The sequence below is a fragment of the Girardinichthys multiradiatus genome, chromosome 22 (assembly GCF_021462225.1).
Source record: "Girardinichthys multiradiatus isolate DD_20200921_A chromosome 22, DD_fGirMul_XY1, whole genome shotgun sequence".
Taxonomy (NCBI): domain Eukaryota; kingdom Metazoa; phylum Chordata; class Actinopteri; order Cyprinodontiformes; family Goodeidae; genus Girardinichthys; species Girardinichthys multiradiatus.
In genome coordinates, this window is record NC_061814.1 from 4507485 (window position 1) to 4532165 (window position 24681).

Genomic DNA, 24681 nt, shown 5'->3' on the forward strand with positions numbered 1-24681 from the left:
TGTCAGAATCTCCAGAAGACTCAGGTGGATGCCTCAACAATCTCCGGGATCAAAGACTACCTGACAAACAGACCACAGTTTGTGAGACTGAAGGGTTGTGAGTCTAACCAGGTAGTCAGCAGCACAGGAGCACCACAGGGGACGATACTCTCACCATTCCTTTTCACTCTGTACACCTCAGACTTCCAGTACAAGACAGACTCCTGTCATCTGCAGAAATACTCAGATGATTCTGCAGTTGTGGGGTGGATCAGAGATGGACAAGAAGCTGAGTACAGGAAGGTGGTGGACCGCTTTGTGGCATGGTGTGGAAACAATCATCTCATTTTGAATGTGACTAAAACAAAGGAGATGATTGTAGATTTTAAGAGAAACAGGAATAAGTCAAAAACTATTTCCATCATGGGAGAAGAGGTGGAGGTGGTGGAGGAGTATAAATATATCTGTGTTCACCTGGACAACAGACTGGAGTAAAGATGCAACTGTGAAGCCATCTACAAGAAGGGACAGAGCAGACTGTACTTCTTGAGGAAGCTTAGGTCCTTTGGTGTTTGCAGCAAGATGCTGCAGATCTTCTATAAGTCTGTGGTGGAGAGCATGATATCTTCTGTCATCATCTGCTGGGGAAGCAGCATCAGAGCCAGGGACTTAAAAAAGCTCAACAAGCTAAAGGGCAGAACATAGTCAGGCGTACTGTGAGCAGGCGCGGCCTCCGCATGCACTATCCACGGCTTCTTAGTTGAGTGTACCAATTTCCTATATTTGTGATGACAAATTCCTACATTTCCTACACTCTCTGCCATGAACACATCGGACAGGTGTGTAGTTTTAGAAAAGCAAAAAGAAAAAAAGGTGGGGTTAAAGGCCATTAAACCAGACTAGGGACGAAGAAAAGGAATACGCTTGACTTTGCGATGCAGAGAGTGGCTGTGATGCTGCACATACTCGCAGCTGGCAGCTTGGAGCAGTGTGTCACATATAACTGTTCCATGTGGAGACTTCTTCCCGCCGAGCAGTTTATTTTGTGGCATCGGGTATATTTCCGTGAAGTCAAATATGTGCAACTTTGTTTTGCCCTTAATAAAGAAGGCTGGCTCTGTTCTGGGGACTCCTCTAGAACCTCTGGAGATCATTGTGCACAGACTGATTCTTTAAAAATGAAGAACATTATGGAGAACCCTGAGCATCCTCTTCATGAGACTGTCCTACAATAACAGAGTGTCTTCAGTCAGAGGCTTCTTCAGATCTGCTGTAAGACGGACTGCTACAGGAGATCCTTCCTGCCCACAGCCATCAGCATCTACAACGGCTCTTTGAAGTAAGTTGTATTATATGAGCTACAGCATCATTTAATTTCCCTTTGGGATTAATAAAGTATTACTGAATTGAATTTATATCAACAATAACAGTATCAGATTACAGAGTACTTGCTTGTGCTACTGACACTTTAGAATCTAACGACTGTCTTCAACAAAGTGCTCATTTTCTCCCATGTTGTAAGCACAAACTGTTTGAGCATATTGTTGAGTTTCAAAAAACATACTGCCTCCTAGTGGCATAGCAAGGGAATTAAACCATTTTGACTACTGTTGCCTGTGAATGACATTGTAATTAAAATGTTGTTGTGTTGATGTGTTAAGAGAAACAGAAAAAAAATGTATGATTTTAATGAATAGTTGTCATGTAAACAGGGCCTCGATTTGGAATGTACGTACTTGACTTGGAATCTGTCTATGATTGGTTTAAATTGACGTTTGTAAAGTGCCTTGAGATGACATGTTTTGTGAATTGGCACTATATAAATAAATTGAACTGAATTAAAATTAAAAATAGTTTCGAAAGTTTGGTATCTGCTCGTGCTGGGAGGAGATCTATGGTGATAAGCTGGGGTCTAAAGTGAAAATGATGAACATACAGAAAATGTGTGCTCTTATTAATTGTAGTAGATATTTTTAAAATAACTAGGGGAACGGTCAGTGAGGTCAATTTCTCTTTTATAAATTGTGTTGGACCTACGTATGTGTCTGTTCGCCTACAGAATGACAGCTCATTCTGTGTTCTTCTGTTCATCCAATGTGGCTGGACACCCGTATATGGTTTAACTGCTCATCTGTTTCCACTGTGCAGAATGCCAAAAGGTCAAACTGAAGGAACAGTTTCAACAGATGCTTAATCTGATAGTAAAAACCGGACAAAGGTTAATGGGTTTTCCCACCTTCAAAAGGAGGGAGTTCAGTCAGAGCGGAAACTTGCTTGGTTGGAATGAGTCAAACCCTGCTTGCTAATTTGCTTCCTTATCTACTCGCTTCAAACCACAATGCGAAGTGATTAAATTATAACTGATAAATAAAACAAACTCATTAGGATGGTAAAAAACAATAATACACACGTTTAAGAAGATGGGGACAAAAAGCAACACAAAGATGAGGACAGATTCGTGCCCATAACGCTAACTATGGTTACACACAGGAATATAAAACTATTCGGTAACAACACTGTGCGTAAGCAGACATGAACAGAGTCGGGTACTCACCAAACGGCTCCTTACACGCCATTAAACTGCTCATCTTTAAAGCTAGGATGTCCCCAAAGCAGAGAAATAACTGAAGCTTGAGTTAAACTCTTTTCTCAAAATGATGCCTCAAAAACGCTGTTCCGATATTCTTCACTGGAAACTCAGAGGAAGCAGCCGAGCCAGCCAAGCGGCGGCGTCTCACCAAAATGAGGTGAGACGCCTCTTGTGGAGACAGGTTACCGCAATTAATGCTGCCTTCAAGTACCCCTCGTCACTTTAGAACTCCCCTTTAAGGGTTCGTACCTAAGCGTGTTGTTAACCACGAATATTTCCTTATAAATATTTTCTGTGTCAACAAAAGAACAGAAGATCAACAGTTTTAGAGTTGCACAATGAATTCGTCAAAAGCACATCAGATTCATCAACAGGAATACATGAAATTACCTACTGTTCATATTGTTTTTGACTAAGTGAATATGGCCATAGTTGCAGATTTACAACTGTATAATTTACAATTGATTTCTATATTATTACAAAAAATACTACATTTTGTTTTAAATCATTTTCTTTGTAGGGGAAAATTCAGAATTCACCAACATGCAAACCTTATTTTTGATTTAAGTTAAATCCTACAAACATGTAGCACACCTATAATCGAGTTCAATAATTTAGCTCAGCACTGGGCAATACAGGTCCAGTGTGTTTCCAGTTATGTGTTGTTCAGTAAAGTCCAGATTCATCCAATTCTATCCAGGACAATCCAATTCAGATTCAAATCCAATTACTGATAGTGTTATCAAATTGTAAAACAATATGCTCAGATTCAGCAGATCATACAGTGGCAGACTGTAAAACTACTATAGGTTTAGGCTGCTGAAGGACATAATTACCACTTTCCCTCACTCTGCTGCATTCTCATACTACTCTCCAATGTTGCTTTATTTGCTGTTTCAGGTTTTAATTTTATGTTCTGTCTCTGTCTCTGTTTTTTCTCTTCAAAGAAGCTACATCTGGCCTGGTGTTCTGTTTAGCTGTGACACTTTCCTGGAAGGGGGCATGGAGTGGGCTACTGATGCTAACAACTTAATGTTCTCCTATAGATGATGCACTTGGCATTGTCTTTTAGTGTTTAACTCTGTCTTGCTCCTAGACATAGCCATTAGCTATATGAAAGAGTAAATACAAAGTAAATATCAGCAATAAATAATGGATAACTGGAGAAGGAATGGGCATATATAATGTTTATAATTAATGGACGAAAGTAGTTATGATAACAATTGTGATTTATTGTGATAACAATAGACTCAGACGGTTTGCAAACCACAAAAACTGGTTGGAATTGTAACTTTTGCTGTTTGAAAAATTCTTTCCAGTGTTATTTTCATGATAGCATCAATGAATATGAACATGTTAAAAAAATATTACATGCAATTACTGTAGGCTGTTTTACAGCAGAATTGTACTATAGCCTATTTAATAACAGGTAGGTTTTATTTATATAAATTAATGTGAACACTATTTACATTATTTGGGTTTGTGGGGATCTGACCTTATGCAGTGAAAGCTACATCGTGAAAAAGGACAGATGGATTTCAAAATTTGTTTTGTTATGCCTGCTGATGTGACTATTGCTTGGGATCAAGAAGAAGAAAATGGAAAATACAAGAGCATAATTTCATGAGGAACTCTCTTTAGAATGTTATGTGGGGTGGGGGCTTGCAATGCTTGAAGCAATGTTTTGCTGATAAAATAAACAGAAAACCCACCTCAATCCTACAAACAGAAGGTCCCAAAAGAGGTTTTTACCTTTTGCTGAACTTATTTGTCCAACCAATTTTTGACCAGAAGTTATATTTTGACAGTTTTCTTTTAACAGTTTGGACCATTTTTATTGTGATGCACTTACGATTTTTTCTTGCTTGAAAAGGTGTGCTTTATAAATACTAAACTGCTAGGATTCCTCAGGGGTTCTGTTTGACTTATTAGTAATCTGCCTATTATTTAAAAAAAATGGATCAAAATTAAATTAATTGAACAATTCTGACCCGTATCTCAAGTAAATCTCTTAAAGGGCTCCACTCTTGTATTCAGTGAACTATCTTTGTTATCATGAACATGCCATTGGTAAAAACTGGCACCACCAAATACAATGTTAACTTCTGTTTAGGAAACTGAGTCTCTGTTTTAATGATTCACCAAAATTAATCCAAAAATACAGAAATCTATAGACAGGCAGGTACAGTATCAAGTTAACTATTTTCAATCTAAATTCACAAACATTTTAATGTGAAAATATCTCCTAGTAGACCATTAGGTCTCAGTCAGCAATATAACTTCTGTTCTTATTTGGTAAATCTTTTTTGGTTTTTATAATTTGGATTGGGTTTTTTAAGCTCTGGGAAAATTTAAATAAAGAGCAATGTTTATTAGAGTATATCTCCATGGGTTACTAAAGAACAGTCAAGGACTTTGGCTATTTGCTTTCACTCATTTCAGTGCTGAAAGGGGAATCACCAACCCAGTCTCAATTAACTGCACTCTCGAGTATAGTTTCATTAGGGCCTTTTGTATTTGGCTTTGCTCTTGTTATCAGTGTGCTGCTAAAATTCACCAACATGATAATAGCATCACCGTGTTTCAGTGGCGGATTAGTACATATACTACAAATTATAGTCCTAAGAATCTTCCTGTGTGCTTTTACTCTACCTTTAAAAATTTAATAAATGAGACACTGAAAGAATTTGCTTAGAGCTGTCAAGAACGTTGTCAATTTCTCTCTGCTCTGAGGCACCATGAATGATTATAATTGATGACTGTGAACTATCAGTTCTTCAGTCTCTTTGTTTTTACTCGGCTTATATTTGTCTGTTATTAATTTTGCTTGTTGATCTAAAACATGTACGTGTGACAAGAAAAGCAAAACGAGAAGAAATCTGCAAGGGGGAAGTACTTTTTCACAGCACCATATTTGTCAACCTACAACCACATCCTAACACCTTACAAAAACCTAGCTAAGAATAAAGAAGCTGGACTGGCCTGCTTGCAGACTTAATTGGTACCCCCCAAAAATAAAATGCAAACTTCATTGTTTCCCAAAGGAAAATGTAGTACATTTTAGAAAAGATGACTACTTGAAGAATGTGGTAAAGAAAATAAGTGAAATACACCAAGTGAAACATCTGACTCAAACGTTATGACTTCACAACTAAAAGCAAAGGGCCACTGCAGGAGACAAAAAGCAAAAAAGACTACACTAGAGACATCTGCTGGCCAGTCAAGAAAGTATATCATTGATATTATTCTATATCAGCTCAGTGCTACAGAGAAAGCAACATAAAGGGCCATATTGATCACATATTCATAGGCCACACAGACAGACAGACAGACAGACAGACAGACAGACAGACAGACAGACAGACAGACAGACAGACAGACAGACAGACATTTTGTTTAATTAGATGGATTGGAAGACATGGTTTGATTCAGACTTGCAGGTATTACATAAAACCACATCCCCACCCAACCTCCACCTTCACCTAAGACTGAATCAGCAGAACTGCAGAAACAGACTCAATGACAGAAAGATGACAGAATGTCAACAAAATGACAGAAGGTGAAGATATGGCTGATCTAAGATTTTTTTATGGGGAGTTACTAAAATATGCAGATGTAGAAATGAGAACATAAAAAGGGATAGCTCAGTTTGGGTAAAAAGTTGTGGAAATAAAGTTTGAGATCGTTTGGACATGTGCAGGGCAGGGACTGTTGAGATATTAGACAGATAATGTTGAATGTGGACACAAAGGAGATAAAAAAAGAAAGATGACAGAAAAAATGCAGATGTAGGTTGTAGTGAAGAAGGATGTGCAGAGGGCTGTTGTGACAGAAGAGGATAGAGGGTGCAGATGGGAAGCAGATGATCCATGGTGAATAACCCTTAAAGGAGAGGCCAAAATGACATATTCATAAATATCCATCCGTGTATCTTCTATACCTGCGTAATTCTTGCCTATCTTCAGCTGTCATTTTCCAAGAGCAATGGCACCCCCTGTACAGATCAACAGGCTTTCACAGTAGAAATCACACAGACACACACACACACTGAAGGACAATTTAGAATCTCCAATCAATCAACCAACCTAACATGCATATGTTTAGACTGTGGAAGGAAGCAACAGTACCTAGAAAGTACCCATGCCTGCACAGGGAGATCATACAAACTCCACACAAAAAGAGCCCAGCTGAGATTCACACCGAGGACCTTCTTATACAATAATTATTATTATATATTGAAATAAATACACCAAACAATCAATGTTAAAGTGAACGAATGTGATTCTAGCTATTCTTTTGATAGTTCATTGTTAACAGTTCCACATTTATTTACATATTTTTATCTACTTTTCTTTAAATCTACACGGCGCATTTCTTCTTTCATGCTTTGGTTATTTTTTTAAATCTTGTTTTTTTCCTTGTATGTATCTTTCCCAGTGTAAACATATCTCAAAGATGATCACTGTAAAACCCGATTTATCTTGAACGCGTCAACTTAATGACATACTGTTTTCGTCATTACGCATACGACGTAAGCCCGTTGTCCAATCAGGTGCGGAGCTCCCAGCTTAGGAAAGAAGCAGACGACATGGCAGTTTAGAGAGCGATCAGGTGGAACTTGCTTCGTTGACGCGATTAAATGTTTGGTTGTGAAAAGCATTTGACTTAGAGAGACAGCAGTGGAGGTGACGGCTTGAAATGATTTACTTAATACTGATCTCTGCGTTCTGTGGAGCGGTCGTTACGCTGATGTTGCAGTTCTTACTGATATACAGGAGAAATCCACAGCCCTTAGGTAGGACCGTACAGTACGTCAAAGTAGTGCCCGATAACGCACTAAAAGATTACTTTAATTCCACTCACGCCGAACCGAGCCAGCAAGACACCGGAGCAGCTGCTGTACCCAAACCGCAAGAGGCCATCCACAGCCGGCAGCAGGAAGCGGCTGTCACCGGCGGCAGCCCTAAACAACAACAGCAGCAGCCGCCGCCTTTCAACAGCGAACTCCCTGATGCTGGCAGAACAGAAACATGCAATTTCCTTAACGCGATTTTCTTGTTTCTGTTCAGAGAGCTTAGAGATACCCCTGTGGTCCGGCACTGGATGACCAAAAAGATCAAGGTTGAGTTTGAGGAGCTGTTGCAGACCAAGACGGCAGGTCGGCTGCTGGAGGGACTTAGTCTTAGGGATATTTCTCTGGGGAATTCTCTTCCGGTCTTTAAAACAGCCAGGCTCATCAAACCGGTTCAGCTGGACGAGGACGGGATGCCCGAGGAGCTCAACTTCGAAGTGGACATCGAGTACAATGGCGGCTTCCACCTAGCCATAGATGTGGACCTGGTGTTCGGCAAGTCTGCCTATCTGTTCGTCAAGATGAGGCGTGTGGTGGGCAGACTGAGGCTGCAGTTCACGCGCATGCCCTTCTCCCATTGGTCGTTCTCGTTCCTCGAGGACCCGCTGGTGGATTTTGAAGTGAAGTCCCAGTTTGAAGGAAGGCCGCTGCCTCAGCTGACCTCCTTCATAGTCAACCAGCTGAAGCGGGTCATCAAGAAGAAGCACACGCTGCCCAACTACAAAATCAGGTAGGGCCCAAAACAAAGCGAGCACATAACAAGCAGCAAGGATGCAAACACAAACTGCATGCAGCTCCTCTAGGAACATAAACCACAGCAAACAGATTTTAATGTGAGCGAATTAATCACACGATAAACACAATCAGACTGTGCAGTCACCCCCCACCCCCATGTAGTACCTATGTACAATCATCACCATTGTGTATCAGGTCATTTCCTTATTTACTTTGGAGGTGAATAATAAAAACATCTTACATATCGTTTGTATAACATGTTCTTATATATTTCCATTCTTATTCTAACCCTGTTTTGGACTATCTGATTTATGAAAATATGGAATTATGATCACTGATTGAACCAAAATAATAACCGCAAAGTCAGAGACACTGTTTTCTTTCAGTGGCCTTCAAACAAGTTTTCTATTGCTTTCCTGCATGTGCGTCAATGGTTCCTCGTAAGCACTCCAAGAAAAATGGCCTTATGCTGATGCTGAAGTTTGTATCCAATTGAATGTTGCAATTCAGTGGTGACTCTGAAGTCTTTTTTTTCTAAAGAATCTGCATAGTTGCTGGTCATGTCTGGTTCAAAATCAAAAATACTTAGACTGGGGCCTGCCCAGGCTCCTTCCATTGAAGGATTGCCACTGACTCCGAGCAACCTCCTGTTGGTGCATGATATCCATTACATAACCTAATCTCCTTTTAGTAGATCAAAGAAAATTATTTTAAATTGTCTGTGTAAGAATTGTCATTGTGGTCACAAATTGATGTATGATTGGTACACAATGTCCTGTGACAGATGGTTGCTTTTTGTACCTGGAAAACAAGCAATGACAGCCCACCTCAGGCATTTTCACAACACTGACAGTAATTGGGACAATAATGGATTCAAGTTAACAATAAAACACCAGGCAGCTAGCTGAAAAAAAGTAGAATGACAATGAAAGATCACTTCCTAAAGGTCCCATATTATCGGGGGCTTAGCTCATCCAATAACAAATGAACAGTTTGTTAAAAATGCGGTTGGAATTCAGTTGGAAGTTTTACTGAAGATTGGCTGATAGCTGAATAGTATCAAATGGGGTAGATACACGAATATCCCCATGCCATGGGCTTCCTCCAGGGCTGCTGTAGTGAGCCCTGGTGGCTGGATTGGACGTCTGTCTGGACTCCTCCAAAGTCCATTTTGGTCCTCACTGCCTCCTCTCGCCTTCCACATTGACTTTTCTTCTGGTGAGGCCCCCTTTTGTAGTTTCACTACTTCCTCCAGAGTGGGCTCTGGTGTCCACCCTACCTCTGAACACAACAATATAATTTTTGGTTGATACCCGGCACACTGCTTCGCTGCTTGATCTGCCACCTGATTCCCCAGTGCTACTCTGGTATCACTGCTGTCATGTCCTTTACACTTTATAACTGCCACCTCGTGTGGTAAGAGCAATGCTTCAGCCAACCTTCTCATTTCCTGTTCATGCTTGATGGGTTTCTGTCCTGCTGTCCTAAACCCTGTTCTCAACCATTGCTTCAGTTCAACATGCACTGCGCCTGTGGCATATGCTGAGTCTGTGTAAATGTTTAGTTTTTGTCCTTCTCCTAATTCTAGGGCCACGATCACTGCCAAAACTTCTGCTTTCTGTGCTGATTGTGTGTCTGTCAGCCTTTCCGCTTTCACTGTTACAAAGTCTGTCCCTGTGTCCTCCACAACTGCATAAGCTGCTTTCAGTCCTTCTGTGTCATGTCTGAAACAGCAACCATCTGTATACAGGTTTTTTTGCCTCTGTTAAGGATGTGCTTTGTAAATCTGGTCTGATTTTCTTCATTAAACTCCACTTTTTCTGCACAGACATGTGGTTCTCCTGATGTCATTCTGTCTGCCATGTTTATGCCTTCATGTGTGTATGTGATGTTAGGAGCTTCCAGCACCCTGCTCAGTCTCTGTTGTCTCAGTGGTGATAGTGTGAATGTCTTTGAGTTCACAAAAGCCACTACTCCATGTGATGCGAGAATGTGGAGGGAGTGTCCCATAACTACATGGGCTGTTTTGTGGATTATTTTAGCCATCCCTGCTGCATGTCTGGTGCATTCATGATGTCTTTGTTCCATGTTGTCCAACATAACATTTATGTACATTAGCACTGTTCTTATTCCCCCTTTTTTCTGAAACAGCACGCCATAGGTTGTGTGTGCTGTTACAGAAACATCTAAATAGAACGGCAATGTGTAGTCGGGGTGTGCCAAGTGTGCAGCTTGGGATAGGCTGGTTTTCAAAGCTATAAAAGCTTCCTCAGCTTCTCGAGTCCATTCCAGTGGGGCGGTGAGATTTCTCATGCCCTGCTCTTTGACCAGGTCCCTAAGTGGAGCAGTGAGATCAGTGTATCCTGGAACAAAAGATCTACTGTATCCAGTGAGACCCAAGAAGGAAAGCATGTCTTTCACAAAAACGGGTTTGGGATGGGAAAGAACAGCTGACTGATGAGTAGGGGACATCCCAGTGCCCGGTTGGGAGATAACTCTACCTAAAAAGTCAACCTGTTTTCTGCAAGTTTGCAGTTTGGATTTGCTGACCTTGTACCCGGCTTTAGCAAGGCATGAGAGGACCACAGCCGTGGCCTCCAAGCATTCTGAAACAGTTGGCGTTGCCAAAAGGATGTCATCGACATATTGAATCAATGTGGTGTGTGGTTGAAGGGGGCAGTCCTGTAGAGAGTCTTTAAGAACTTGGTTAAAGATTCCTGGAGACAGAGCAAAACCCTGTGGCAAACGAGTGTATCGATACCTATGTGATCTATAGGTAAAAGCAAAAACGTCCCTGCATTCCTCAGCTAAAGGCAGGCAAAAGAAAGCATTGGCCAGGTCAATGCATGTGAACCATGCATGTTCCGGATTAAGGTTAGTGAGAGCGACATAAGGATTTGGAACTGGGACAGTGGGAGTGGACAGCTCTGCATTAATAGCTCTCAAATCATGTGCCATCCTCCATTTTCCTGTCCCTATTTTCTCTACTGGCAAGATAGGTGTATTCCACGAGGAGGAGTCAGCCGACTCCAACACACCTGCATTCCACAGCCCCTCTATTGTGCTCTCAATGCCCAGTTCAGCAGCGGGTTTATGAGGGTATTGAGATCTCCAGATTGGTTGATCAGAAGTAAGCTGAAAGGTAATAGGAGTACAGTGTATGAGACCTACGTCCGTAGGACCTTTAGCCCAAAGTGTGGAGGGCATGCTCTGTACAACTGCAGCTGCCAGTGGGTGATTTGTCTCTGCCATGATGTTTGTCTAACTGTACATGTTCCAAGGTACCTACATCTGTGGAATGATTCTGTTGTGGAATTTTCTTATCAAAGTGGGTAGACGTTGACTCATAACAAGAGAAAATCTGGACTTTGTCTTTATAAGTTTTATTCAAAGGCATTCAGCGTTTGAATGACTCTGTCATCAAGCAAGTCAGTTGAACAGAGCCCCGATCAACATTTACACACAGTATTTATACCAGAACATGACAGTGTTATCCCAACTGCAAAGAGTCTGTGTTTTATGACCCAAACCCTTCTTGAGTTCAAAGGTGACAAGGTTATCTAGGAACAGACCTAACTGCCCTTCCTGACATTGTCCTAAAAGATTAGTCTGAACCATTAAACTTCTGATAATGGCTTTCACAGCTTACTCCCTAACACAGATGTTCACAGAAGTGAGGTAACCCAAAGGTCACACACTTTGGAACACTTAATAAAAGAATTTCCATTACACTCCCTTCTTCTGATTACAAGATAATCACAACTAAAGGAAAATTCTTCAAAACCATCACCCCTCTCAGCTAACAGATAATCCAAAGCCATTCTAGTTTGCAAACTCATAGTTCTTATAGCCTGCTGCTACGTAGTTAGAACAGTGAAACCTTCCTCAGATAAAGCAGTAAGATTAAAAGTTAACACAAAAGGATCTGGAGCCAAAGATTCTGAAATAGTATAAGGATAAGTTCTGATAGGACATGACTCAAATTTATGTCTGTTGATTAAAGCACATAAAACAGATATAATAGCTTCGCAACCTACTGTCTCCCCAAGGAAATAAGGTGTACTTTCCCCCTGTGTAATACAAATATCTGGGTCTTTAATCGGATTTCTATTACCCCGAATTCTATAAAGAGTTCCCATAGACGCACATGTTAAATTAGTCTCACTAGAAAATCTACTAACATTTCTGCTTTCCCTTACACTATAATTCCTCACAGTTTTGATGCATCAGTTGCCACCAAACATTATCAGTATGATCATAGTAGTCAGAAAAGTGATGAATCTCTCCTCGAATCCGCTGATGAGTATTATTAGCACAATTCCTCAAATTAGCCTTACATTGTCTTTGCGGTACCTTTTCCCAAATGAACACAAGAGTTATAAAAAATACTTGCAATACCAATCATTAGCATCAGAACAGACCATCTTCCATTTAACTGCATCGTGACCTTGAAGTGGAATGTCCTTTCTTCTGGTACTGAAAGCAAACAGCTTTTCCCAAAGAAAACAAATTATAAACACAACTTAAAAAACAAAAAAAACAAAAAAATTCTGCTGCCTCTCCTGAGTGGCTTCTGCGCTTCAAGCTGCCCTGTTACCAGTCTGGTACAGGTGGGCGGTCGTAGGAAGCTCCTCTAGAAATATATTTAGAAACAGGAACTCTAACCTGCTAGAAGTTAGGCTTCCATAGTCCAACTAAACAACGGTGGAAATGAACACATTCAAATTTGTAATAATACCATAATGATAGATATCAAGCAATAAACATAAAAGTTAGATAAAAGCATCCGAGATTTCCTCCTCAGTCAGTCTCGCTGTCAAAGTGGGAGGAAAGAATCTCTCACTGTGGTGTGTGTGCAGTGAGGCAAATGACCTTATGATTTCTAACTTTCAGGCAATGCGATGGCCTTAAGTAGATTCTGAAATACCGTTGCACTGCCCAAGGGATTATTGTGCCCTTGTAAGAACAGTGTTCTTCAACCACCTCTTCAATCACTCACCAGTGATCAGCTTACAATTCTTTGTCTTGTGGTGGTCCGCTGTCCTCACACCTTTCAGCCGTGGATGATCCAGTTGGAAGATGACTTGTCCTGGAAGCCAGATGAAGCTGGAGGAGCTGGAGCTTTCCTGCAGCTTTCCTGGGTGTCTAGTAGGATCTGATATGGGCCATTCCAGCCCTGGACTTCCTGTGTTTTCTCCTAAATTCTCTGAGCAGAATCCAGTCGCCAGGAATAAAGGACTGGAGGGTGGAAGTGGCTGTTTCTGGTAATGCAGCCTTCACCATCTGTGAAACTTGAGAAAACACAGTGGACAGGTTTTGACAGTAAAACAACATCCTATCTTCACACAAAGATGTGGAAGAAAAAAATCCTGGCAATATTCCCATGTCCAAATTAGGAGACCTGCCACACAGCACTTCAAAAGGACTGAGATTTGCATGTGTCCTTTGTCTCAATCTTATATAAGTGAGAACAGGGCCTTCACAACACTTGGCTAATTTTCAATTCAAAGTCCCATTCTCAAACCTAAGTGCTTAACTACATGAACTTCATCAAAACATCCAACAAAATCAAAAGAATTGATCTTCTGACTTCACCTGATGTACTAGCAGTGACCATCAGCTAAATATTCTGAATATCAAAAATGTGACATGATGTTTGTGGAAGGTCTGATTACAGGTCAATATTTCATAGTTTCAGAATACCCAAAAAGAATTTCAAAAATGGTCTAATCTGTGGAGATATAAAATTTCACAAAAGAATCAACACCATAATTTCAGAGATGTTTTCATAATGTGGTCTTAGGGAGCTATGCACCATTTATATTACAACGTCTCTCTCGCATTGTCACTAAGTCCTCACTGGAGGTCTGAGCTACCCTTTTTCCCATGAGTGCAAAAACTTTTGGAACCCCATGTTGCTTTATTCTGACATTCCCCTCTTCTGGCGCAGGGTCCAACCCATGTGACAATCCAGCAAAAAGTTTGTACAAAAATGTTCTAGTAACCAAGATCACATTACATAGAACCAAAGAAATGGATTCTGACATAACTATGTGTCACTTATGAATTTAACGAAAGCAACATAAAGAAAATCCAGATGTTTTAACTGCAATTCAGTTCCATTAACAACTAAACACAAACTTCAGTTATTCAGTTCATCAATGTCTCACTTAGAAATTAGTCACATATCATCCTGATTTGTCTTGTACGAAGATGAGTATTAGATTAATGGACATCTAATGTAATTCAGATGCATAAACCCTACAAATTTGAATTTAATAAATAATTCCCACCAAGTATAAAGTCATGACTCTGATTCTTTATCAAAAATATATATTCCTTACTTTTGCATATCTTGAACTGTCAGCTAGCTTAATGGTACCAGGGAAACTTTCAATCTAATAAATCACCAATGATTCTGCATGCAAAACTAATTCTTCAAACTAGTTTAAACTATTTCATTAACCTTTTAATAGTAAAACACATAAATCTAAATGTCATGCTACATCCTTAATCATTATACAAAAAAAAAAAACATGTTTTTAAGGCAACAATCACTACAAGCATTTTGATTCTATTGTCTCTTAAACAGTGTTAAAACTCAGGAAGGGAGGTGCTGAGCGTTACCATGACAACAAAGGCATGAACCAACCCGGCAGGTGGGCGGAGTCAGGCAGAACTAACCTTTGATTGGCAGCCTCAGAAACAAGCTGCTTCTTAACTCTCCTGAAAACTCAAAGTTTAATCAATCTGGGATTTTCACACATTATTCTAAACATGGATTATTGTTTCATGCAACATATAATCAAACATTCATTCCAACAAAACAATGACTAAATTTGAAGCTTCAAGAATTCAAAGAAATTTTTAACAATCTCTTTTCAGAATATGTTTTCTCAGTCATATCTTTTAATGCTATAATTGATCAATTTTGTTATGACAATCGTCAGGATCCTTTTTAAAAAAATGAGTGCACATAGTCCAAAAAATCTCAAAGTATTTAGAAGCACAGCAACAGTTTTCTCTTATATGAATCCAAATTTACTGATGCTGAAACCTTTTGCTAATTCTTTGTACTGTAACTCTGTAATAATAACTACAATCCTGAGAGTTATTGTTATAATTCTCTTTTTGTTTGACTCAATTTGATCACAGCTGTATTGCAGAATTTCAGGTTAAATGCAAAGAAGTATTTTAATTCAATTCAATTCAAAGATACTTTATTGATCCCCGAGGGGAAATTAGAAAAGTCAACATTGACATTTGTATGGTATACCCAAACTAAACAAAACTGCAGTGTTTGACTTAATCAGAAATTAAGATAAGAAGCTTGTCTCCAAACTGGACTTTTTCCCACATAGTGTTTAAAAAAGAACAAACATCATTTTCTTTAATTTGGGCTATTTAAATTTTGAGAGTTGGGGAAAACGTATTACTAGAACCCCTCTTTTACAATCCAAATGCTGATAAATGTTCCAATATTTTATCTCTTAGTAATTTGAAATCACCTTGTGTACCTTTCTACTCATATGTATTCCTTTAATCTTTAAACCCTAAGAAATCAAACAAGGAGACTGGAGTTTGAGCCGACCATCCTCTTACTGTTAAGAGAGCCTTTATTTCTTTTCTTTTCTTAAAATGAAGGATTTTACTTGTCTTGATTCTTTTATAAAAATCCTAACCTTGGTTCCAAAACTAAACTCTTCAACCCCAATCTGTGTTCCCCAGAGTAGAAAGTTTGAGTATTATTGCATTTCAAAGCCACCAAATGACTGGAACTCATCATTGGCTTAGATCTATTTTAATAAGTAATCGGTCTACCTTTAATTAAATATTATAATTTTATGGACCCAAAATCTATGGCTCATGGGTTTCAGGAGTCCAGGAACCACAAGTTGAGTACTACTGCATTGAACAATGGTGTTAACGTTCTGCAGAGATTGAAGGATTGGCTAAATATATTATTTTTGCTTGGACAATAATCCGATTTAAAATGATTAGTTCACAACTCCTAATTTACCTCAGATCATATTTGCTCCTAACCCAGTTTATAAGAAGCTTCAGACAAACATTATGCTAAAAAACCAAAAACAAAACAAAAACACAGATCTGTTTTAAAAAGAAAAAGCATGCTTAAAAAACTTGTTACTGTGGTGGAAAATAACTCCACGGTTCTGAAGGCCTTTTCATGCAGAGTCTTTTAGGAAACATGAGATTAGTTTAATTTTTGTGTGGTACCACTGTCCAATCAGATTCTTTCTAAATAACCCCATTTTTCATTCTCATTTTAAAGGTTTGTTTTACCAAGGGAAATGTGTTTAACAAAACCAATTACTCTCAAAAGTTTTAAAAGTTTTTAGCTGGTGATATCTTAGAAAACAACAAGTGTTTTAATATTTCTATGCAACACAGAACTGATCAGGTTTCTCTTTCCTTTCCCAAAGGGAGAAAAAAAGAACCCGCAGAACCAAGCCTTTCATTGTTTTTTTGTCAGGACTTGATATAAGGTACAGTGTAAATCAACACGCTGCATGACTCAGAAGAGGGAAGAAAAAAACCTAATGTAACCTCTTCCCAGCAGCTGCTGTGAAAAACAATGAATTTGTACTTTCCATAAGCGTCAGTTAGCACTTGCGGACAAAACTGCACCAAACTGTAAATACTGTGTCAGAGACTGTATGAAGACCATCTGCAGTAGAAATAAGCCTGTTTTAATGAGGTCTCTACCCATTAGATTTATGGAATACAAAATCTGACAACAGAAAATTATACCTGACGGAGAAACCCATCAGGTTTTACGCATGCGCTGGGTTTTAAAAATACTCCTTCATGAGATCTGTCCTGAGAATGACATAGAAACACATGGTTACTGCTGAGTTTTGGAGATGTTGTAACTTCCTCTGCTTTTTAATAACTTTTAATAACTAGAATAATTGACCCTGAATATTCCACGACAAAAGAGAACTTGTTTCTCTAAAAGAATTAACTGGAAAGTATCAAATGAGCTAAGTTATCACCCTTTTAAAGATACTTTTCTAACCCTAAAATAATATTTTAACCCGCTATATCTGTCCACGTCAAGCAAGCGTGTCACATGAGCAGCGGTTAATAAGCGTTCTTCATTGCAGAAAATAGGAGAAGATTTATGCAAATGTGTGTGTTTGTACGTTACCCCCATCAGTTTCTTAATTGCTCCAGAGTCAGACTGTCATGGCACACAGTCCTCTATCAGTCCAAAAAACAACCAGGCCCTTCCCAGGTCTGTTGGTGAGACATTCAATCATTCTTTGTCCACTTTAACTTCTCCAGGAGGGAGAAAGAAGAAACTTTGCTCCGGTTTCTCTTCTACCCGCATAAGATGCTTTCAATATAAATCCAGTGCATTCACTCTTCTGGCTCTTGCAAACAGCATGGATCTTTGTCCATCTCAGTGGGTCCAGACTTCTTCTGAGTTTTTTTTTTTTTTTTTTCTTGTAGAAAGTCACACTGCGATTTTCAACATGCAGGAAGGCAGATCTCTCTCTTTCAGGCCGTGCTGGAGAAGCGTCTCTGGTGGAGTAGCCATGGAGAAGGGCAGGTTTCTAAAATCCAGACTCAAAAACGCAGATGTTGAACTTATATCCCATATATGTGTGTATTTGTATGTGAGAGAGGCAAAAGAAAAGTTTAGTATAGTTTCAGATTTTGCACAAAGAAATATTATCAGTCAGTCAGTCAGTTGTCCCCCTGCCTGTCACTTCCTTCCACAACATGAACTATACTCCTTTCTAAAACAACTTTCTTTTCGCATCTCTAATGTCCCTTTTCACTTTTACCTTCTTTTCCCGACTGATCGCAATATTTAAGACAAACGAAACTTCCTTCAGGAAAGTTTTAACTCTTTAACCCCTTAATTGATGCACTCTGTGCTTTTTAATCTTTTCCTTATGTTTTTTTATTTATTTTTCCATCAAATGTTTTACTTGAAACTATTTAAACTATTTAACTTATTTACACTCAAACTTCCACGCTGGGAAAAACCAAACGTATCTTCCAAATTAAAGCACATTCAACACAATCATCCCCACTTTTTCCTTTCATTATTTTATAAATCAGAGTATGAAGAAGGAGACACCCCTGATGCCTCAAGGTTCCGGAACCATTTTTTTTTACCCGTTCAGCGGCACGTCTGCCGACTGGCTTTTCTCCTTTATGAGGTGTAGAAAATTGCTAAAAACCACCCGCAAAACCCTGTGTTTTGCTTTATCTTATTGTTACCAATAAGAACCTCCCTGTCATTCCTTTTGCAGGGTTACCTGGCACTCAGCTGATGTCCTCCCTCTCGCAACTCTGGAACCTAATTAATTAGTTAGGAGATGATGGTTAATGTGTAATAAAAAATAATAATATACATTATATCATACAGTGTAACTTCTCACCCAGATATATTTGACGACAAATTGTTCGGATCCATTTGTCCAGAAGCCGCAGGCGGGCACCAGAACTCCCCTCCGTAAAATGGAAGTGGACTGAGAACAACTCTCAGGCTGGCCAGGCGTCCGTGTCCCCCTCCTGCGGTCTCCTCTGGCACGTTAAATCCTGTTCGTGATGCTAAAAGTGTTGTGGAATTTTCTTATCAAAGTGGGTAGAAGTTGACTCATAAAAAGAGAAAATCCGGACTTTGTCTTTATAAGTTTTATTCAAAGGCATTCAGCGTTTGAATGACTGTCATCAAGCAAGTCAGTTGAACAGAGCCCCGATCAACATTTACACACAGTATTTATACCAGAACATGACAGTGTTATCCCAACTGCAAAGAGTCTGTGTTTTATGACCCAAACCCTTCTTGAGTTCAAAGGTGACAAGGTTATCTAGGAACAGACCTAACTGCCCTTCCTGACATTGTCCTAAAAGATGAGTCTGAACCATTAAACTTCTGATAATGGCTTTCACAGCTTACTCCCTAACACAGATGTTCACAGAAGTGAGGTAACCCAAAGGTCACACACTTTGGAACACTTAATAAAAGAATTTCCATTACAATTCAGAATGCGATAAGTGTTCCCTGAAGGTGAATAGGAGAGGTTAGGAGTGGAAGAGAGATGCCAATCCTGTAGGGAGATGGAACGTTTTAACACACCCCCTAACTCACGTGCTTCATGTCCTGGATGGAGGGCTAAAGAAACGTGGGGAACGCCATCAGACCACATTTTAAACCACTCTTCCTGTTCTTTTGATAACTGTACAGAGGCTACAATTCCCTCTGGAGCTACATAAATGTCAGTGGTGACAATGTCCCATGTCGTACCCTCCAGCTCTTCAGCAAAGCTTTCCTGGTAGCATTCACAGTTATTTCTGTCCTAAAACAGTGTGACATGTGGTGGGTCAGGGGGAGGAACATAGGGTGCCAGAGTGGAGATCCAGGATTTCCACCGAAGGAAGGAAGAGAGAACACCTCTGCATGCCGTGGTTTCTGGGTGTAGCAAGACCCAGTAAATGTCAGCCTTAGGATCGGGCAAGGGCTGGATTAAATACTGTCCATGTGAAAAAAATATGTTGCTGCCACATGAGAGTTGGGTGCCATTAGGAAGATGCACCTGCAGTCCGTCTGAACCACACAGAATGGTTGCGCCCATTTTGATCAACATGTCTCTGCCCAGTAAATTTACTGGTGTGTCTGCGGACACTAAGTAGCTGTGGTTCAAAATTTGCCCTCCTATTTCAGTTCTTAGGGGCATGGTGTAAGGTAGGACCTGTTTAGCCCCAGAAAACCCCATGACAGTGGTAGTCCTTGTGGAGAGAGTGTTAGGAGGGGCTTGTTGGATGGTTGAGCATGTAGCCCCGTGTCCACTAGAAAGCGGAGACTTTGTCCATACACCGTCACGGACAGTAAGGGGTCCTCAGTCCCTCTGTGCGGGGGTTTCTGTGGGGACCCTCAATGGTGGTCTGGCCAGTGACTGGGCTCATCCCAGGCTGGCAGTTGGAGTGAAGGTTGCTGCTTTTGGCCTCCACGTGATGGACCACCTCGTCCCCTTTGTGGGCGTCTCGCAGGCCCTCCCATAGGTCCATGCCATCCATAACCCACATGTGGACCGCGTTTGTAGGGACAATCCCTGCTCCAATGACCAGGCTCTTCGCAGTAATAGCACACATCTTTCTTCTTTTCTCCAGCTTTTTGTTTTGCTTCAGCTAACTGCATTTTCAGTAGCTGAGTTTATAATGTTTTAAGTTCTTCCCCATCTTTCTTATTTTCCTTTCTTATTTTAGATAAATGGTGAATTAAATGGCGGTCCCATATTCCAGTATCAGCCCCTGCCAAATCAGGATTGTCCTCCATGTTGGTTTTAACCTGTGTTGGTAAGCCTCTTAACACAGCATCTCTGAACCAATCCCTCTGTGAGCCCTCATTAGCTGGATTAGTACCGGTTTGTGTTTGCCACATGGATTTACACTGGTCCAAATATTCTCTTGGATTGGTATTTGGATTCCATTCAAATTTAGGGATAGTGCGCCCCCTGGTTACAGGGTATAACTCCCTCAACGCGTCCCCTATGTCTTGGGCATGGAGAGAGAAATGAGCTGTGTCTGGGAAGAGAAGGGAGCGAGCATTCGCTTCAACCTCTCTACAGCTGTGTGGTTTCATGCAACGTGCTGCAATTGCGCGGAAGTCCCCTAGAGCGAAAGTGGTTCCTGCAGTTAAAGAATCCAATGTTTGCAACCAAATAGATGCACCCTCTGTAATAGGGGGTAATTTGTCGCACAGAGTGGTGAGATCTCCTAAGGAGAAAGGTTTGTATTTTCTTTGACCTCTGGACCCCGGCTGTTCAAGAAGCGGTAAATTGTACGTATGTCCTGGCTCCCTAGATGACACCTCACGCAAAAGATACCTGTTAGGTATGGGCCCACTATGCACGGATGAGGACCCCACACCTTCCTCATTTTCTTCCGCTAGACTAGTGGGCTCATTGACTGGGGGGGCTGGATCCGCCAGGGTGGAAGCATTGACGGTCCGTGGAACAGAAATAGGAGTAGGCAAGGGTTGGGGGCCTGGGTACCACTGGCCGTTAAGGGCCATGACTACTGAGCCCTGTGTTGGCTGTGGGGTTTGTGGAGTGTGTTGAGGAGTGGGTTGGGTGGGAGTTTGGTTAAGCTCGCAGTAATTGGTATGCGGCTGTGGGGGTAGAGATGAGTCAAGAGGACCTGCAGAGTCAACAATCTGTTGGAGATGTTCTCTCATCTGACGCACGTTCCAATTGTCAAGAGGCAACCCTCTGTATGTGTCAAGAGAGGGTTCTTCATCTGTGGATGATTTAGAGGTACAATCGGATGAAGAGAAAGGATTTCCGGGAGATATATGACCGGACAGAGGTCCGGAAGACACAGTAGAGAAAGATGCTGTGGGGGGTGGTTGCGGTGGGGGAGCTGAAGCTCCGCCTGCTGGAGAGTTTTGTTCAGGCAAACCAATAATCCTCAGTCTGCCCCCAGAAATGTCCAATGTGGGGTAAAGGCCCAATGGAGTGGGAGAAGAAGATTCCTTAGTGGCGGATTTTGGAGGAGGAAGACCATATGGTGGCGGTTTATCTCCAGTGTGTGTGTTGGTGGGTGTTGTGTGGGGTTTGTCAAACATAGCATGTTTACCTCCCTGCCATATCAGCACCATTTGCAACCAAAACGTCTCATTCTTTGCCGCTTTATCTCTTGTTTCTTTAAACTTCCCTTTAAACCGTGCACTATTTTTGCATTTTTCCTCAGCCAACTCTCTTTCTTTCTTAGCCTTCTTCATATTCAGCCAAAACCACCTTCCCACGTTTTTTCTGCTCTTTTAATCAGTTCCATCTTTTTTGACCTCCTACTGTATTTTCTGATTCATCTTCTTAATCAACTTTTCTGCCTGTTTTTCTTCCTGCGTCTGCTGCACCAACTGCCTCACCACATACACCTGTTCCTTAAATGTTTTCCACACTGGTGCCTCTTCACCCCAACCTGAGTCATCTGTGTCCCGGTCAAATTCACCGTCCATCCTGCTAGCCTGTATAAATTCTTCACCAAAAGTTGTAGCACCCTCAAAAGTTCGCACTTAAAAAAGTATTAGCACTCTGAAAAGTATTCGCACTCTGAAAAGTATTCGCACTCTGAAAAGTATTCACACTCAAAAGTATTCGCACCCAAAAAAGTATTAGCACTCTGAAAAATATTCGCACTCAAAAAAGTATTAGCACTCTGAAAAGTATTAGCACTGAAAAGTATTAGCACTGAAAAGTATTCGCACTCAAAAAAGTATTAGCATTCAAAAAAGTATTAGCACCCTGAAAAGTATTTACACCTTTCTTCACTACACTGTGTTCATTCACTGGTCAACTGAGGCCGTCCAGAAAATATGGCACGCTGTGTCCCTGGTATCTGGACTATTTTGAGAGTGACATACACACGTCTCAAGACACCTCAATTTTCCCCCAAACCAAGCAGCTTATCAGCACTCTGTCATTGTTGACACCAGTTAGGTTTCCATACAGGAATGCTGCATTCATTCACCTGCAATGAGAGTCTGGCAAACCGCTGCGCCTCTCTCCAGTCACACCGTATGTTTCACACACTCCTCCTAACAAGTCATTCTCACAGATTATCCCTTCTGTGAACAGCTCATCGGTATTATGTGTTTGTGTATTATGTACTTTTCTCTGGAGTCCACTAGATGTCCTCCAAGTCTAACTATTCTTGCTGAATTATCCTATTCCAGCTCATAGTTTTCTCATGTTGGTCTTGTTACAAATGTCATTTATAACTCACAGTCATGCACTCACTGTTACTGGTCTTACAGATTCATACAAACTGTTCACAGTAACTTATAGCTTCACGGGACTTCAGACTATGTGTTTTATGATTTACCACATCTGTAATCTGGTTTTATTGAGACAGAACTCGAATAAAACACAGCATTCAAACCTTTGTGTTTTTGCCCGGTCTTAGCTTTCTGACTCCAGAATACAATGAACAACCTTCTTTCAAACCTCAAGAAAACTGTTTACACTTCGGAGGTCCCCACCCTCCGGGACTTCAACCCAGCAAAATCATGAATTCTCGTCAGAAAACATGTGGAGTTGCCAAACTCAGGAAACACACGGGCCTCGGACCCTTAATCAGAGGGACTCTAACCCTCAAACTCAGGAAGCACACTTCTCACTTTACTTTACTTGACCTCTTTTATATTATCCTAACACACTGGTCTACACATTTTAAATTTAGCAGAACATTTCACTTACTCAGACATCTGACACCAAGAATTTAGGCCTATCGACAATGCCAAAAGAACAGAGTTCGTTTTAAACAGGTTTCTGCTTACCTTGTGAGAAGTGCGGGGGTACCCCGGTGTCTTTTGGTGAAGTTCTGATTTAGCCGAAAGTCCTCGCTTTTCCCAAATCATGTCGGGGTCACCAAGTTTTTGGAGTTGTTCTTCTAAACTCCTGCGCGTTCGTTTATTTGGTCAAAGCATCTTAATTCTCAGAATCAGAATCAGCTTTATTGCCAAGTTCGTACATACAAACAAGGAATTTGCCTCCGGTACACTTTGCTCTTTTGTTCTGTTTTTGCATTACAGAATATACAAATTTACAATTTACAATGTACAATATACAATGTACAATGCAATATTCTGCATTACAGAATATACAAATTTACAATGTACAATATACACATATCTAATAAAAAAGGTGCATTTGCAACATCTGTATGCTGTTGTTCTGTACTCTATTGAAAGTTCATCAGAGAAACAGCCTGGGGGAAGAAACTGTCTTTGTGGCGGCTGGTTTTAGTAAACAGTGCTCTGTAGCGGCGGCCTGAAGGTAAAACTCTGAACAGTTTATGTGCAGGGTGTGTGGGGTCTGCAGAGATTTTGGCAGCTCTTTTCTTGACCCTAGACCTGTATAAGTCCTGGATGGAGGGAAGGTCAGCCCTGATTATTCTCTCTGCAGTCCTGATTATTCGTTGCAGTCTGGACCTGTCCTGTTTTGTGGATGAGCCAAACCACACTGAGATGGATGAAGACCGGACAGACTGAATGATGGCAGTGTAGAAGATGATAATTCTGTACGAGAAACTAGACTTCTAAGAAAGAAAAACACGGACTAAGTAATAAAGTTGTTCACCCGGCCGGGGAGAGAGGTGCTGCATCTGCGTAGTCAGGAATACATCTGTTTTTCTCTCCCCTGCACCGTTATTTTATTGAACACACACATACTACAGAAAATATACATTTTACATTTGTTGTGCAGCCCTTCTCAGTTTTCTCACACATTCTTTTGCTGAAGGTCAGTTTCTCACACATCTTCAGGAATCTTCAGGGAAAGGAGTACCATGCCTCCCTAATACACTGCCAGCTTCTCACGATACACACAAAAAACACCTGCAAGCTTTAACCTTGAATAATAAACACTCATTGTGTGACCACACTAAAAGCTACTGTTTAAGGATTTTAACTCTCAAAAGCATAACTAAAAACTCCTAATAATAATCAATCTATAAGCAGCAAATCCCAAATATATCTTAGCGT

General features: G+C 40.6%; 2 protein-coding genes across 3 annotated transcripts in view; one reads left to right on the forward strand and one right to left on the reverse strand.

Annotated features, from left to right (window-relative positions):
• edaradd (EDAR-associated death domain) overlaps positions 1-7128 on the reverse strand; it is a 37780-nt gene extending 30652 nt beyond the window's left edge. The window contains exon 1 of one of the 2 annotated variants that reach the window (XM_047351366.1): positions 7077-7128. In XM_047351366.1, coding sequence (XP_047207322.1) covers positions 7077-7095 — 19 coding nt within the window. In that variant the 5' untranslated portion in view covers positions 7096-7128. Of the gene's footprint in view, positions 1-2533; positions 2760-7076 lie in introns of those variants that run through there. The other variant, XM_047351365.1, reaches the window with a different exon arrangement.
• An 86-nt stretch (positions 7129-7214) lies between these two features.
• Positions 7215-24681, forward strand: part of pdzd8 (PDZ domain containing 8) — a 95532-nt gene continuing 78065 nt past the window's right edge. The window contains exon 1 of the mRNA XM_047351363.1: positions 7215-8151. Within this exon, the coding sequence (XP_047207319.1) occupies positions 7268-8151 (884 nt within the window). The 5' untranslated portion in view covers positions 7215-7267. The remainder of the gene's footprint in view (positions 8152-24681) is intronic.